Source organism: Elgaria multicarinata, chromosome 5, assembly GCF_023053635.1.
Source record: "Elgaria multicarinata webbii isolate HBS135686 ecotype San Diego chromosome 5, rElgMul1.1.pri, whole genome shotgun sequence".
NCBI classification, from domain to species: domain Eukaryota; kingdom Metazoa; phylum Chordata; class Lepidosauria; order Squamata; family Anguidae; genus Elgaria; species Elgaria multicarinata.
Genome location: NC_086175.1, coordinates 99,302,427 through 99,320,099, shown reverse-complemented (window position 1 = coordinate 99,320,099; position 17,673 = coordinate 99,302,427). Strand labels below are relative to the sequence as shown.

The 17,673-nt window shown below is 40.1% G+C and overlaps 1 protein-coding gene across 3 annotated transcripts in view; it reads right to left on the bottom strand.

Moving 5' to 3' along the window:
• Nucleotides 1-134: 134 nt before the first annotated feature.
• The window catches only part of SENP7 (SUMO specific peptidase 7), a 42,884-nt gene continuing 25,345 nt past the window's right edge, over nucleotides 135-17,673 (bottom strand). For 2 of the 3 annotated variants that reach the window (XM_063126875.1, XM_063126877.1), the window contains 13 exons: nucleotides 17,481-17,514; nucleotides 15,684-15,863; nucleotides 14,756-15,009; nucleotides 14,058-14,194; nucleotides 11,528-11,644; nucleotides 10,043-10,162; nucleotides 8,399-8,491; nucleotides 7,749-7,966; nucleotides 6,008-6,060; nucleotides 4,806-4,864; nucleotides 4,521-4,589; nucleotides 2,498-2,648; nucleotides 135-1,502 (listed from right to left, as the gene is read on the bottom strand). In XM_063126875.1, the coding sequence (XP_062982945.1) occupies nucleotides 1,365-1,502; nucleotides 2,498-2,648; nucleotides 4,521-4,589; nucleotides 4,806-4,864; nucleotides 6,008-6,060; nucleotides 7,749-7,966; nucleotides 8,399-8,491; nucleotides 10,043-10,162; nucleotides 11,528-11,644; nucleotides 14,058-14,194; nucleotides 14,756-15,009; nucleotides 15,684-15,863; nucleotides 17,481-17,514 (1,623 nt within the window). In that variant the 3' untranslated portion in view covers nucleotides 135-1,364. The remainder of the gene's footprint in view (nucleotides 1,503-2,497; nucleotides 2,649-4,520; nucleotides 4,590-4,805; nucleotides 4,865-6,007; nucleotides 6,061-7,748; nucleotides 7,967-8,398; nucleotides 8,492-10,042; nucleotides 10,163-11,527; nucleotides 11,645-14,057; nucleotides 14,195-14,755; nucleotides 15,010-15,683; nucleotides 15,864-17,480; nucleotides 17,515-17,673) is intronic. The other variant, XM_063126876.1, reaches the window with a different exon arrangement.

The following is a 17,673-nucleotide window of genomic DNA, read 5'->3' as shown; positions in this document are numbered from 1 at the left end:
AAACATACTGTAATAATGAAACAATAATTTGCCTACTGGATACTAAACAAGAGGAAAATGTCTTCTCCAATAGCGACTTTATCCCTTCTGTTAGCGATCACACAGAAACATGCATATGAATGTAGTCAACTTCCTCTGAAAAAATATCTATATTTATTCAGTCAGTGCTTCTACCTTATCAAATACAAAACCAACCCACATTTAAAAATGTGACTACTTCTTCACACCATGGAGATTTACTTCAGTTGAACCTCTTCCATGAATAGCTTTAGCCTCAAGTATAAATACTTAGGAAAATTACGTGTGTTCAGCTTTTCAAGACACATTTTGCCTAAACATTTTAAGTCTTGAGTAAAGTGGTAGTACTTTGTTTTAAGAAGAAAAAAATTCTCTCTGTAAAATTGGGTTACATTATTAACTGCAATGCGACTTCAGCGTGTTCAACAAGGCTTACTCCCAGCTTGAGCATAGGGTTACAGTCAAAGTGCCTAATAATTACATTGCTCCCCTCCCCAAAATAAATATCATGATTAAAACAAATAAAGCAATTTTCACCAGGGTGATATCTTTCCAGATGTAAGCTACAACTGTATCCAGTACAGTGAAGACCATCTGGCCTTATATCAATATATATTAAAATACATAGTATTCATACCATAAAACAAGTGCTGCATAGCAGAAAGAGATTAGGGCCCTGAATCTGCAATCTGGACTACGTGATCCAGTTACCCATGGGAAAAAATGACACCCTCACTCCCACTTATATTTCTAAATTTCAGGCAAGGTTTGACATTCTGTTCTTGAGTTTTAAAAATGTAATGTAAAATGTTTTTATGCATGTTAACTTTGAGAAAGACCAATATACCCCAAGAATCAAGAAGCAGATCAGTAGCATTTGTCTTAACCAAGGTAGCTAGAATTATACATCTTTTTCACAACAAGGGAGTTTTCTGCAAGCACACTCAGTTTAGCTTTGGAACATCACATGGGAAGCGTCCATGCGGGCTCAGCTCCCCCAGACCCAGATGTGCTTGGAAAGATGGAAATGAACCTTTTAGGGGTGAAATGTTTTCGCATCTTTGCAGCACATTCCTGTTATGATGCTTCTGTTTCCCCAAATTAAAATCAAATTACACAGTGCCACAAATATTTACTTTAAATTACATAATTGAAATTTATATACCTCCATTTCCCCACAATGTCCTGAAATACAAATCAAATACAAAACCCCAGGATAAACATAGAAGCGCAACGTTAAGTTGAGTTTTTCCTCTTTGCCAGACTGAAAGCACAGATGCTGCTGATTGGATTTCTAATACTTCTGGACCAAAGTCTTTGTCTGGAAGATCAGAAGAAAAGTCTGGCTAGCTTTTGCTGCCACTCTGCTGCTGCAAGTGAAGTTGCAAGATCAAGTCTCTAATTTCTTCTCGCTTGCTTCTCACCACATGGCGAGGGAACCAGCGCTCCAAGTGCATTGGAAGTTCAAAGTTAACAACAGGATTCTGATGATTAAAAAAGAAAAGTAAAGATGCTGTTACATTAATTTTAAAAAAGACAAATATTTCTCTCTCTTGGCAAAAATCCTTTTTTTTTACTAACATTAAACAAGTAATAACTAAAAGAAACCTATACTATAAAGAGTTGGATCTGAGAATGCATGAGTGGAACAAGTTCATGCATTAGTCCTGTTCTAAGAACTGTTGCTCAATGATGAATAGAGCTGTGTTTGCTGCAGACACCAGGATCAGCAAGTGGTGATAGATCATAGGGTAGAACAGTTGGTAGAACATAGTTGGTAGAACCCAACTACCTTATTATAGATGTTTCCACGCTCAAAGCTTTTCCGAAAACTTATGGAACTGCCATCCTGAAAGGGGGTTCAAAATAACCTAGCTGAGTCCTCTACATACAGACAAGAAATCAAAGACCCAAACATTCCTGAAGCAGACTAAATGTATATTGTTTGCATATTTAATCAAACATTAAATTTGCCTGCTAGCACCATAATGGCTACCACTGAGTAGGTGGTACTCACTAACTACATCAGTTATTGAACACGAAATTAATTAAGAGACAGAAATAAACATTGAATGCCTAATAAAAGATCTCATCTCTACCAGGTGAAGACCTTTTTATTCTCCCAGCATTTTAACAGTCTATAAATAAATTTTAACTTGGAGTTTTAAATTTGTAATTTTGCATTGCTGCTGTTTTTATCTGGTTGAACTTTTATATTGTATTTTATATTATGGTTTTAAATTGTTGTTTTATACTTTGAATGGTTTTAATTTTTGTGAACTGCCCAGAGAGCTCCAGCTATTGGGTGGCATAGAAATGTAATAAATAAAAAAATAAAATACTTCTCGCCCAGCAGTCAATGGAACCTCTATCAAATCTGGCATTTCCAGTCATCAAGTTGTCTTTGGTAGGAAGATTCTGAGAGTTTTCTCCAGAAAAGTATAAGAATAACCTAGAAGAGCATTGAAATTCTTTGCACCTGGAAGAAAGTTTCCACATATTGCAGTAAATACACTCCACAATCACTATTGTTATCCTGTTTCGGGACTCTCGGACAGAAATCCACCATCGTTGTTTTGTTGAACTCCCGACATGTTTTGCACTTTGCTTCCCATTCTGCTTCTAGATATCTGAAATTAAAACAAGGAAAGATTCTGGGGTGGAGCCAGATTAAGTTAGTTGCACTTATGTCAACTAAATCAGTCTAGATCCACCACTGAAATCAACGTGATAAATTAGTCACGGCTTACAGAAATCTCACAGATTTTAATGGGACCTAGGTATAAATAATTCAGAGTGAATCCAACTTACTCTCTCTGTATACTTAAAAAATAATCACATTTAAGCAGTATACATACTTGGTTAATAATACAGTATTTTAATAATATTTAAAACATTTACACATCACCCTTTCTCCTATCAGGATTTCAGTGTGGTGTACAATTTATTTTAGCACAAACAATAAAACAACAGATAAAATCATCAACAATTAAGAAGTTTACAACAAATTAAAATGTCTGGGCAATAAGAACATTTTTGCCCAATGTAGGCACCTGGCAAGCCTCTTCCTTTGTTGTTATATAAGGTACGTCTGATAGAGGAAACACCTGGAAAAAGACCTTGATAGAAGATCTTACAGATTTATTGGTCAACTTGATTCATTTTCTTTCAAATGGATAGCATAAACCATTCCTTTTATCTTCTACTAGGACACGTTCTTCCATAAGGTAGAACATAAGAACATGTGAAGAGCCATGCTGGATCAAATTAAGGATCCACCTAGTCCAACATTCTGTCCACACAGTGGCCAACCAGTTGCCTGTGGGGAAACTCACTGGATCTTCTGTGGCCATGATCTAAGTTGCTGCGTAGGCATGCAAACATTATTGGGTGCGTGCTCCTGGGGCTTCTCTTCTCTACTCCCCAATAACAGGTCCTTGTGCTGGCTGAAGTCTTGGGTAGTGCAGGAGAACTATTGGAAGCAGGGACTTTGAAGGCCCTTCTACCTGACTGGAAGCTCCTCCACACATTCCCTTTCATATTCTAATTTTAACTGATAACTTCTAAATGGCTCATCTTCCTGCTAGCAGATTAGGGAGCACTACAATCCTCTGCAAGAATCTATTGTCTCTTTGGGCAGCTAATTCTTAAAGAAGGACTGTAGTTTGACTTGAGAAAAGGAAGGAAGGCGAGCAATGTTGGCTTTGTCCACTAACTTGCTACAGAGGGAAGGGAGACATAGGCCTAATCTACACCAAGCAGGATATTGCACTATGAAAGCGGTATATAAAAGGCAGGAGCTGCACTACTGCTTTATAGCGGTACTGAAGTGCACTGACAACTGTTGAGGCCCATGACAGATATCATATACCACTTTCATACCACTTTCATACTGCTATATCCTGCTTGGTGTGGCTCCTGCCTTTTAAATACCACTTTCATAGTGCAATATCCTGCTTGGTGTAGATTAGGCTATAGGCAAAGTGTGATTTAGTGTTCTCCTCTCAAGGGCCTCAGCCACTCACTCGCATTTGCTTCTGAGTTGATGTGCACATGGGAGTCATCAGCTGAGGTGCATAAAGGAAGACCTCTGCCAGAGAAAACCAAAGTGAATAAAGGAGGAGTGCATGTTCTGAGCCCGACAGGATGTACTAAAGAGCTCAGCTGAATCCTGGACTGCCAGTTGCTTATCTCTATCACAGTACTAGTATCAACTTACACAACAAATACATATGTCAAATATTGACTAACAACCAATATTATTGCATATATTTTACTTTTATTTTAACTTGAATAAATATATTCTTGTCTGTTTCTCACAGATGTAATGCACAGATGTTTACAACCAAACCAAAATAAGTTTACACTGAATTTTGCCTGTAAATCACAACAACAAGCTCAACATTTTGAACACTGTAGTTGTAAGTATTGATCCATGGAACATCCCTTGACCTAAAAAATCTGTTAAAATGCAGAATCAAATGAAATGCAGCATTACTCACTCTCTCAAGACCTGAACTGTATTCTGTACAGAAGTTGCCTTTAGAGAATCTAAGATGAGGATACATGGCCTATATAAGAGGAAAAAAATACTTTCATTTTCCATTACTCAAAAAATCAATGTTTGTTTCATGTGTTTCAGGGAAAAATTCAATAAAACAGTTGTGTGATAAGGGAAACAAGCTCATAGCTGTTTGTATTATGTGCAGAAATATAGTGTGTGGCTTCACCATTAAAAAGTAAATATAGACAAATAGTGTAGTATTATTACAAATGCAAATGCCTACCTTTTACAAACTTTCTTGCTTTTAAAAGTGCTTGAGAAACTCTGAAAAACATTCACAAACTATAATCACAAAAAGCAAAACAGAAAGATAAGCAAATCCCTCATAATACTATACTTGTAACAATACTTTGGCAATTAAATAAATAAAAGCATTCCTGGCTAGTTTATTTTATATCTGCTTTTCCAAAGCTCAATGCAGCTCATAACATCAAATATATTTGTTAAAAAGCTAATTTAGTTCTCTAATTAAAATTTATGTAAAATACAAGTAATCATCCAAAGAAAACAGAGAATTGCTTCCTAACACCAGAAATAAAAACAGCAGGATTTAATACTGGATGGTTGTTGTAGAATTCTATTTCGTTTTAGATGCTGCAACTGTAGTGAAGGACATCAGAGGGCTGCTTAATACTTGTTGTGTGCCCTTCTGTGAACCACCCGGAGAGCTTTGTCTATTGGCTGGTATAGATATATAATAAATAAATTGTACAAGGCTATACAATTTAAATACTTAAAAATCACTTGCAGCATGGAAAGAGCTATTAGTCCAAGCAACTATTATAGGCCTCTTCCAGCTCAACTATTCTATGATTTATTCCCACACTAGAGACATTCAAGATGCAGCTGGACAGCCATTGGTAAGGTATGTTTTAAGGTGGATTCCTGCATTGAGCAGGGGGTTGGACTTGATGGCCTTATAGGTCCCTTCCAATTCTATGAATCTATGATTCTATGAAAAGCTTGTCTCTTTCTCCTTCATGGCAGCTGTGTCCATTGTCAATTTTAAGTAGCGTTATCTTTCCATTAGTCCACAGTTATACGTCAGGACACAAAGATGTTCATATTTCTGCTTAATAAGCTGAGATATGAATAAGCATATTGTTCACTCCTTCTGAAAAAGAAGGAATAAAGAGTCAATGGAAGGTTTTTTTTAGTTTTGAGCAAATTGGGAAACTATGGTTACCACTTCAGAACAAGCTAGGATATTAAACCATGATCTGAAGTTGGTTTAATATCCTGAGTCCTTCTGAAGCTGGTAACCTGAGTTTCCAGGTTGAACAAAATTGGGAACTGTGATTAGAGACTTCTTGGTTTGATTGCTCATGCTGAGAAGGGAGGAGTGAACAGGCTGTGTGTGCAGGCAAAAGACTGGTTCATATCTTTGCTTATTAAGCTGATGTATGATCGGCCAAGGGCACTTACTTTAGGAGTTTTGGAATCCAATCCTGGAGATACAGTTCCTGGTTGAACATTATCTAATATGATAAAGAAAACAGAATATGGTTAAAAGAAAACAATGATCACCTTGGGTGTGTGTGTGTGAAACTTGAACTGTCCCACAATGCTAGAGCTCTTCCATCAACCTATGTGATCCTGGAGTATGTGACTGGGTCTTGATTGAGGGAAGATGAATGCCCCACGGTGTGTTTCTGTCTGCTTCTGTGGCTGTGTGTGTGGGAATTGCTCTGTGGAATATGAGTTTGAATCACAGGATGGGATCTCCTCTTTTGCAGCTGGCATGACTGATGCCCACCAGGCATGCCCTAATGCCCCATGATGGTGCTTGAATTCACTTCTCGAAAGGTCCAACTTTGAGCCCAGTCTGGTGAGCCACCAGAAGTCCTGCTATAAGCATGTGGTTGTGGCTTCCCTTGTTGGCTATCCCTCCCTGTCCCTGCTTGGCAAAAGACCCTGTTTTCCCTTGAGGAGGGCTGCATGTTGTCTCAACTCGTAATCTTCCAAGGGAGCTCTTTGGATGCTGTGCATGTGGCCTCTCCTTCCTTCCATTTCTTCGTTGCAATCAAAAATGGTCCTTGTGAGCTGCGTGTGCTATAGGAGGAACTGAACTGCTACATGCAGTGATGACTGGAGACCAACAGCTTGTGCCACAGGAATTCAGACATCTCTTATTGTGTGTGTGCGCGTGCACACGCCTGTAGTTTGGTTATTAAGTAGGTTTCATTTTTTAAAAAAAAGACTTTTAACAAAGTAGGTCATCAGAAGAGGTCCAGTGAGTCATGGGTTCTACTGACAGCTTTAGAAACTGATATGTGTGTGTTTTCTTTTTGTGAAGCAAAACACAAAAGGCTGAGCTACTGACTGCTTAGCACCAAGACTGACACTACAACCAACCAAAGGAAGGAAGGAGATAGTAATTCAGGTGCTTTAGCTGCACACAAAATGGCTTGGTGGAGTTCTGTCGGCATAGTGCAACTGGATTACTTCTTTCACATCCCTGGGCGTGATCTCCGCCAGCTGCCTCGGGTCATGTGGTGCCACGAGCTGGAGGATGAGGAGGGATGTTGACGCAGGAGATGCAACTAGCCTGGCAGCAAGAATGAAAGGGGATAAGCTGTGATCCCTCACCGCCACCTCCTTTCGTCATTGCCCTTCAGCAGTATGTTCAATACCAATGCCGCTAACGCTTTAGCCAGCAGTAGGTATAGGCCGTGAAATTCAGCCGGTGCTGCCATTGGTTTCAGCTCACCTGGAGCACAAAGTTGCAGTAGTTCAGGAACAGTGGCTCAGCAGCAGTGGGTCATGGTGAAGGGATGATGAAGAGAGGTGGTGAGGGAGTGCAGCTAGAGATGTGAAGGACCACAAAAGACCCTGGAAACATTTGGGAAAAACATTCCCTCTAGTTTGTCCACCCACACACCCCAGACTTCCTCTTTCTTTTTTAGTTTTTCTGAAAAATGGGACAATTCTGGATTATGAAATGGTTTCTTTTAAAATAAAATGTGTAAGGCAAGGTGTTCATATATTGCTACTACTTGACCTTTATTCTCCCAAAATGATTTCTTAAAATGATGTGACAGCAAGAATTTTATGTAGTACTGGAGATGTAAAATTACTAAACATTTTGAAGCTATTGGGATTTTTTTTTAAAAAAAAAATCCTCTCTGTAAGATACATTATTCAGCATATGCTCTTAAATCATTACCTTTGGACTGCAGGCTGCTATTTATTTCTAGGTCCTCTTTATCATTCTGGGCATCATTAAAGACTAAAACAGTTTCTGTTCTAGCAGTCTTGCTTTTAATTTCTGGCCGACATGGAAATTGCTGGAAGCCTGATTGTGGACAAGACTGATCCTGACTATCCTCGTATACAACTTCTTCTAGCCAAGGGAAGCAGATGACTGCAATGTACCAATGAGACCTGGCAGGGAAAGGAAGAGAAAGTCAATATCTGCTACTCTAAGGCTGCTATCGTATGTTCACTTACATCAAAGTACCATTGAACTCAATGGGGCTTACATCTGAGTAGACATGTAAGGATTGCAATATAAGAGGAGTAAAACAAGATTTTGACTATGAATGAGATTCTGCACCATGATTTCCATTAAGGCATGATAATAAAGATGCACATTTAAAAGGAGAAAATAACGAGGCCATTTCCCTGTTAAAAGACCTTCAGAGGTATATAATTGTATTCCCCTCATAAAACCATTTCCTGGGTTTATTACCATTTTTAGAAACACCCAAGTTCTAACCGTCAAGAGCAAAGGCAACAAACACACAACAAAATTTCTGAGATAAAAAATACATGGCAGGAAGAGGCTGAAGTGCCTATTAAATGCAGAAAACTTACTCTTCATTCACAGGCACAAAGATATAGTCTTTATTAAAAATGTTTGTTTGTCGAGTCCACCTTTTTACTCTTCCGTGTCTTCTTTCTGCTATTCTGTGTGGATGCAAAAGTATGATTAAGAAACTAGTCAGATAACTTTCCACCAAGAGAGCAAAAGGGGTGTGTCATAACATTCCTTAATTTGGCAAGATAGCCAAACCTCCAAGGATTAGCTGGCCTACCCTAGGGGGTCACTAGCCAGGACAGCACTGCCCACCGTTAGGATCACTCAAGCTCCTGTCCCAATAAGGGTGTAACAGCAAGGCATACACAGAATAGCCAGTTGCAGTCACAGTCCCCTTATCCATTCTGTTGACATCTTGGCCTGGTCTGAGATGGCAATAGGAGAAACTGCCACCTGCAATCCCCCATTAGGAGCATGGAGAATTTCTGGTTGCTCAAATGGTAAAACTGGACTTGGGAACCTTTAAATGTAACTTGCCAACCTGTAAAAAGCTATTTCTTCCCTAACCTGTTGCCCTCTAGATGTTTTAGACTACTCCACACATGATCTCTGACGATTAGTCATGCTGGCTGTGGCTGATGTGTATTGTAGCCCAAAACATGTGGAGAACACATAGTCGGGGAAAGCAAATAGCAAATAAACAAACAAAAATCACTGACATGAAAGGAATTTAAGGCTTCATTGTAAATGTGAGTGGCTATTGTAGAGGAATATATTTTAAAACATTTTCCATTCAAAATACACATAAAATTTGTTTGAAGTAACTAGAGCAGTAATCCTATGCCCCTTTATCTAGGGAAGTAACTTACTTTTGAGTAAACATACCTAAGAATGCACTGTATCGTAGAATCATAGAATAGTAGAGTTGGAAGGATCCTATAAGGCCATTGAATCCACCGCCCCCCTGCTCAATGCAGGAATCTACCTTACAGCATCCCTGACAGATGGTTGTCCAGCTGCCTCTTGAATGCCTCTAGTGTGGGAGAGCCCACAACTTCCCTAAGCAATTGGTTCCATTGTCATACTGCTCTAACAGTCAGGAATTGTGTCCAGCTGGAATCTGGCTTCCTGTAATTTGAGCCCATTAATCCATGTCCTGCACTCTGGGAGGATCGAGAAGAGATCCTGGCCCTCCTCTGTGTGACAACCTTTCAAGTATTTGAAGAGTGCTATCATGTCTTCTCTTTTCCAGGCTAAACATGCCCAGCTGTTTCAGTCTCTCCTCATAGGGCTTTGTTTCCAGACCCCGGATCATCCTGGTTGCCCTCCTCTGAACACGCTCCAGCTTGTCTGCATCCTTCTTGAAGTGTGGTGCCCAGAACTGGACACAATACTCAAGATGAGGCCTAACCAGTGCTGAATAGAGGGGAACCAGTACCTCGTGTGATTTGGAAGCCATACTGTAAAAGGTTTTTCCTAGTCCTACTCATGATGCACACAACTAGCAGTAGCTTCAAATGAATACCACAGAACTGAACTGGGAGCTTGGCCTAGTTCTTGCTGAGGAAGGCTGACACTTCTTTCCTTAATGGTTTCAATCAGTTTAAAGCATCAGATCAGGAATAATGACCTTGTGGTGGTTTCACTTCCTTTCAATCACTTTAAAGATGTTTATTTTAATGCATTTAAATAAAACTTACGAAAGGTTTGGATTTTCTTCAGAGTTCTTCTCTGTCCTGGTCAGGCACTTATAGAAGAAACTGCTAAATATGTGTGAACGGTCAGCAAGTTCTTTGGGAGCTTTTTCCAGTAATAGGTACCTATCCAAGAGGGAAAAGAAGTGCAAACGTTTTATTTCTTATGGGGAATTTTCTTTTTTTACTCATTTATTTTCCTCATTTCATCACAGTAGTAGTGGTAACAGGGGCTTTTGAACTTTGAACTGAACTGCCACGCAGCGTTTTGAGGCGGGGAACGGGCCAAAGTCTGTTCCCCATTTTTCCTTGCGAGTAGAGTTCTAATGTTAAGACTGTACTCAGCCACAGCTTATACTATCCTCTTATTCAGTGCAAGAGACTGTTTTGACTTGAGGAAAGGGGGCCACTGAGGAGGAAAATATATGAGCCCTTCTGGTTCTGACAGGCATTAGTACATCCTCTTACTGTGTAAACCTAAGAATGCTTACTTAAAAGTAAATCCCACTAAGTTCTATAGGGTTTACTCCCCAACAGTAAATTTAAGATTGTGGCCTTAGTTCCATGCAGGAAACCTGGGAAGTTTTCTGCTGCTTAGCTGAAACTGCATGGAATCTCTAGTTTAAAAAAGAAAGACAGTCTACTGTCATTTCCTCATCATAAAAGGAGATGTTTTACCAAGGGAAAGTTATTTTACAGAAGGATTGATTTTGCAATTATTGTGCTACTTCTATCCCTGGTTACAAATCCTAGCTAATAGCAAACCCAGCTCATGTCAACCATGCATAAGGCCGGGACTGACAAAGAAATGGTAAAATCCAGGAGGGAAAGGGAAGGTGAACTCACCTTGGGGAGTGGAAGGGATTGGTGGGAAGGAATCACACAACCTTACTATACGGGGGGAACAGAGTGCACAATCTCGAGGCCCATTGTTGCGTTAATAAGAAAGGAGTTGCTATGAAAAATTTAGAAACCCAAGAGCTCATTTTGCCTCTCTGAGCAGAACTTCTCTCTCTGTTTGTTTCTATGAGAAAGTTGTAGCATTTAAAAGCCACACAAAGCTTCTCTGTGCAGTTCTTTCAAAATACGGTTTTTCACAATTGAGTAATTCATATATAAAAGGAATCATTCTTGAAAGTTTAATACGTAGCCCGTCCTTACAAATAAGTCCACAAAACCTATCAGACAAAATAAAAATAAGAGAGCATACTTTCAATAAAGCTTGCCTTTCTGGTTGTCTGGAAGCAATTCTTCTTGCTAGAGATGACTCGCTATTTCCACTGAGTAGTTAGAAACCAATGCAATAAGTGTATTTGATATTTTGAAATAAGCAGCAGGAGATCTTAAATAATCCCACTCCTAGCTTGTTGGTATTGAACAATTACAAATGGAGGGAAAAAATGATTGTTCAGACTCTGATTCCAAAATAGTCTCCTTACTGGCTATTGGCTGTGTTCAACCAGAATGGAGCTTACCATATATATTACTTACTTGAGGTAAAAGTCAATGATCACATCATTGAGGAATTCACCATATTCTAAACATACCAGATCCTCTTTTGTGACGCCTAGCCCCCCTTTGGCAGGTGGTGGAGGGTAAACAATCAAGCTAGAAAGAAACATATTATAAATTACATTTATGGAATTGTAATTGGGTTTCTCAATTCTCCATGAGAATATCATTCATTAAGTCTTCATACTTATGAACACTGCATTGCTGCAGTTTTGCTGAGTCCCTGCCTGAAATCTCAACTTATCTCCATCAATTTGTTTCCTGAACCCTAAGAGGTTTGAGCTGGAAGCTTCGAACCCTAGACCAGGGGTGGGCAACTTGTAGCCCTCCAGATGTTTTGGTCTGCAACTTCCATCATCCCTCACTACTGGTTATACTAGCTAGGGATGATGGGAATTGTAGGTCAAAACATCTGGAAAGCCATAAGTTACCCTTCCCTGCTCTAGACAAACACTGGATAGCCACCAATACGCCAATAGATTCTGGCACCCTGCAGGAATGTATGGCAACCTCTAGGCCCAGAGCTCTGATGCTGAAGCTGATAGTGCAAATAGCCTATTCCTAAGAATCCTAAGAAAGGGACTCAGGTTTTTTTTAATCTTCAAGACCATCACTTCAGAAAAAGCCTTCCTTTGCCATGCTTAGCATTTCAACCATTCATCCATTCCTGTCCACTCTGGCAATATTCATCAAATATAAACTGTAGGGTCCCTGGGTTGGATCTGTTTACGACTAAGCTTCGATCCAAAAAGCCCCTTGCTCAAGTGGAAGGCATTTCCATTCGTACAGGGCGCAAGGGGTGTCTCAGATCACCACTCATGCCACACCCCAATGACATATTGCACACAGTTCTGGCTGGTCACCTATCCTCAGGAACTGCTTTTCGGGGATGAAAAGGTCTGCAGTGGAAAGGTGGAGTGAGAAAGCCCTATAGTGCAAGTGGAACTCTGCTCACGGTTCTTTGGCTCCAACGTTCTGCCTAGTACAATCTGCCAGTGCAAAGCTTCTATCGCTTGCGGATACCCTATTTTTATCCTTGTGCAAATGCCAAATCCTATACTTTGATTCTGCTTGAGCAAGGTATTGTACAACGCATTACAACTTCAGACTAGGTCAGGGGTGGGCAACCTTAGGAGGTCCGGAGGCCATTTTTGCTACATGGACTCCCCCTCCCACTGAAGGCCACATGGTGCTGGGGGGGAAAAGGTGTCTGGAGCAGCCATGGAGCACCAAAAGGGATAAAAAGGGTCTAAACAAGGTCAAAATGGCAACTCTGGACGCCATTAAAACATTCTTTTAAAAAAACAGAACAATGCCAATGCTAATTTTTCCACTACCATAATGTTGGACTGGTCTCTGCTACTGTGGATGTGGACAAGGTAATCAAAGATATCAGTGGCATTCAAATTAAAATGTTTCTAGCAGGGAAGCAAAACTTAAGCCAATTGTATGGACCAACATTTGTCTCCTATTTTGATTTCTTCCAATGGTAATGCTTTTGTGGCTTGTAGCTAGACCTAACAATAAAGTAACACATTTTCATCAACAACGCTGCATTTATGTATCATTTTTCATTAAAGGATTACAAGATCGTTTACAGCAACTAATTAAGCCAGTAGATGTTGTGAAGGACCAAGGGGGGTGGGGAGTGTTGTTGAGTTGTGAATTATACCAACTTCCTTGTCCATCAGTAAATTTGTTTTTGAAATGCATCTGTTTTCCTGTTGAATAGTAAACTATGCCTTCCTGCTAGGTAGTAAACCATAGTGGTGATAGTAGATACCGAATAGTTTGATATGTTTATGGGAGGTATCTGGCCAGCCTGCCCGCCGGCGCCAAGACCCAGTTGACATGTGGGAAAAGGTGGGAGTCAAACTTCCCGAGGTCAGGCAAAGGTTTCACACCTGCGGGCTATCTCCTACCCGGGCTAATTGGCCTTTGTGTGAGAAGAAAGAGCAAGTACCCTCATCAAGGGAGCAGGAGATAAAAAAGGCTGATTGGATTAAGTTGGGGCCGGTCTTCAGCCTGGAGGCATGGACGTCTGCCGCTGCCCAGCTCGGGAGCTGAGAGTGGGTTAGAGATCTGTTTGTTGTGTAGAGTCTGGTTTTCTGAAGGCAAGTTTTGGTCGCTTTGACCGGAGGGGGGAAGGGAAGTGGAGAGACTGCCTGTTCTTTTCTGGAAGGATTTGTGGGTGGTTCTGCCTGATATCTGTCTACTTTATTCCCTTCCTCTGCTTCCTTATATTATCCTTTTTATTGGTATTTTTTGTAGCTGCTACTGACCAAGCTCCTATTTAGTACTTGTGTTTTCACAATAAACTTTTATCTTGGTTATTCTGGGTGTCTGTGTACCTTTATTCCAAAGTTATACCGGTCCCGTGGTGCAAGAGTTGGGGGAAAACACCCCAGAGGGACCCTTGGGAAGGACTGATTGACTCAGGCTTCCTTTACAGATGTCTTCCTGTATAATTTGTTTACGGACATTTCAAGATCACATAAACTAAACATACTTCCGAATAGGTCCTTTGGTTTCTCTCAACTCTTTCCATTCATTCTTTTGTGTCGAACATATAGAAAAGGAGTATTGACCACTACTTTGTCTCCGCAGTAAAGTGTAATTGGGCTTGGTGAGGCTTGATTTTGATTCCTGTCAGAAAGAAAGGTAAGATCATCTTTTCAATTTTAACTTGAAGGAACCATTGTGTATAGAAGGAAGATGCAAGTAGATTAGGTTGCAAGAAATAACATCTGACTACTTTTTAAAAATTTAAAGACATTTCTCGTCCCTTGCTAATTTTATCTTCTGGACTACAAGCTACTATGACTTTGAGATGCTAAACTCCTTATAGGGGAAGACTTATATTACCAAGCAAAAAACGAATTAAATCTCTCTCTCTCTCTCCAAATCACCTCCAGAACAAGGGACTAGCCCTATAATGCCCCACGGCTAGTGAAAACTCACATTATGGGCAACATACTTGTTGATATTAAAAACAACAGAAGAAAGCTTATGTTATGTCATTAATAAGCTTGTTAGTTTTTAAGGTGTCATAAGGCTGTGTTGTTTTGTTTCATCAGGCTAATACTTTGGAAATCGTTACAATTAATGTTAAAGGTTCTGAACTCAAATACAGATCTTGTTCTCTCTGGGGAACTGCTGTAATCCTTCCAAATACAGGTAAGTGTTCTTACTCGAAATTATTTTTACCTGGGGCGGTGGCTCAGTCAGAAGTGATGCACTGTCCTTCTGTAACAACTTCTGAAATGACTCATAGCAATCGTCCATGAAGGTGCTTTCTTCACAGGAGACTTCTTTAATGGCTTGCTCCCAAGGTAAGGAGTCAGTGAGGTCTGGAGACATATTCGTTTTGCTCACTTCCAGAATTATCTTGTTCAGCATGTTCTGCTCCTCTTCTGTGAGAGGCTGAGAAAGCTTGATAAAAATGAATGTAATGCTCTTAGCTGTTAAAAGGGGAAAAAGCAATGCAAGAAGTAAAAAAAAAAAAGGGTTAGCAGAGATTATTCAGGAAGTCATATAGAACTGCAATTATTTTATCTGTTAACCCAGTCCTTAAAGGCCCAAGGAGCCATGGTGCATTAAAATGGATGACAGTAATGGAGAAGCCCAGCTCTGCGTGAGCTGCTTGTACTTTTGCTGAGACAAGCTGATAGCCAGTGTGAGACCTTGGAACCCAAAAGAAACATTGTGTGTGATAAGAGAGAGGCCTAGAAGAGCACTGCCTGGTGGCACAGGAGCTGGAGATGACACAACATACTTGGTTTTGTTTTGAGAAATATGCTGATAGGAAATTGGGATCTAAGAATGGGCAGCACAAGATTCTCCTTTGAGAGCATGTCCCACAAACGTGGCACCATTGTTTTAACCGATATGCATGCGATGCGATGCACATGATGCGCACTCTGAAAACAAAAAAGACAACCACTAGTAGTGCATCCATAATACTTACTCACCTTTGTAGTATATATGTGAACACGGATAGTGATATGATCCGCCCCTTTCTCTTACTTTATTGTCTTCACTTTATGGTAATAAATCTAACACAGGTAATGTATTTATTGTAATTACGCATTTGTTAGCATGCCTAAATTCCAATTAACTACAAAACCACACATACCTTGCTTATTTAATATAGATGTTCCTAGCTGTTTTTCAATTTGTTTGGCATAATTTGATGACAGCCAAAGAAAAATGGTAGCATTACTCCCCGAAGTTGAGGACTCATTATTCGTCCATAGTCCATACCTCCTTAAGTGCATTGAATCCACAGATAGTTCCATTTTCTTATTAAGAGTCACTGCAGGGAACAAAATTGTAAATATGCAGATGACATGCAAGATTGAACTGATCCTGCAATCACTTCCTATTAACACCTTTCAATGAAATAAACACTAAGGCTGCAATCCTAACCTCCAGATATGCTGTCTGGAAGGGGTCAGGATGGAGCAGAAGTGCCTCTCCCCTGGTGAGGAGGTCCGCTGCCAATTGAGGACAATGTCCACCCCAGCGGCCCCTGGTATGATTGTGGAAAGGTCTGTGGCTATAAATCTACTGCTGGTGGAGTCTCCAAAATAGACTGTTCTAAGGGTAGGTTGGAGAAAGATTCACAATGAGGATGATCTGGGGTCTGGAAACAAAGCCCCATGAGGAGGGACTGAAAGAAATGGGCATGTTTAGCCTTGAGAAGAGAAGACTGGGGGAAAACATAATAGCACTCGTCAAGTAGTTGAAAAGTTGTCACAGAGAGGAGGGCCAGGATCTCTTCACGATCATCCCAGAGTACAGGACACAGAATAATGGGCTCAAGTTACAGGAAGCCAGATTCCAGCTGAACATCAGGAAAAACGTCCTGACTGTTAGAGCAGTATGGCAATGAAACCAACTGCCAAGGGAGGTTGTGGGCTCTCCCACACTAGAGGCATTCAAGACACAGCTGGACAACCATCTGTCAGGTATGCTTTAGGGTGGATTCCTGCATTGAGCAGGAGGTTGGACATGATGGCCTTTTAGGCCCCTTCCAACTCTACTATTCTATGATTCTATGCTAGATCCAAAGTCATCGAGAGGCCTGAGAATTGGGCTCATTACCTACATAACACTGAAGCTGCTATATGTAATGCCTCCCTGCCACTGCCCACCACGGAAAGCAATGAAGGGGATTTTTTTTTTTAAAAAAAGAATATCCAGTGAAATCCCAGGAAGGAAACTGCTCCTACCACCTCCTGCTCTGGCTGGCATGAGCCAGCAGGGCTTTGGAAGTAGCAGATTATTTGCCGCTTTACTCGCCCCACCCTACTTAGGATTGTTTTGTCAACAAGCTTCAAAAACACATGAACCCACTTCTGAAGATTGTAAGTGGCCATTTATTCAGAACTGTAATACTTATAATCACATAATTTCAAGTAGTCAACACTTCTTTCAAAATCAATTATCCTACGATATAAAATTGAAGTGAGCCTGCAACCACTACTTTGTATAGAAATCTGTGCTATATATCAGGTCTTTCCACTTGCCCGTTTAGCAGTGGCTTATCAGTGTCTTAGACAGAGGCCTTTTACTCACCTGATCCTTTTTAAATTGTAGATGCCAGGGACTCTCATCTGGGATCTTCTGCATGAAAAGCATTTTGCTCTACTACTCCCTTTGCAGTAATAGTATTCTGGATTTTCCTTCCCCTTCCCACCCCCATAAATACAAGTACTATAGACATTTCTGGAAATGGAGTATTAGGTTTTTACAGTTGCCAATACCTTCTCACAACATTTCTTCATTTTATATAAATAGTTTACAGAAAAGCAATTAAGGGAAAGAGCAGATACAAATTTTGTTGAAGAAATGTATTTGCAAGAACTTTTTGTAAGGTGTTGCAAAACACCTCACTCAGGAAATGTGATAAAGCAACATGGTATCTTACCTTCAAACGGAATCTTAATGTACTTGGCTGTAAACTTAAAACAAAAAAGAAGAAAATTAGTCTTCTTAGCCAAACTGTTTAGAAATATATTCCATTAATATATCAGAAATTGAACTGCCAGAAAATAAATAGCAGTGGTTTGACAAAACATTTCAAACTCAATGTTCCAAGTTCAGAATACAAAATTCATATC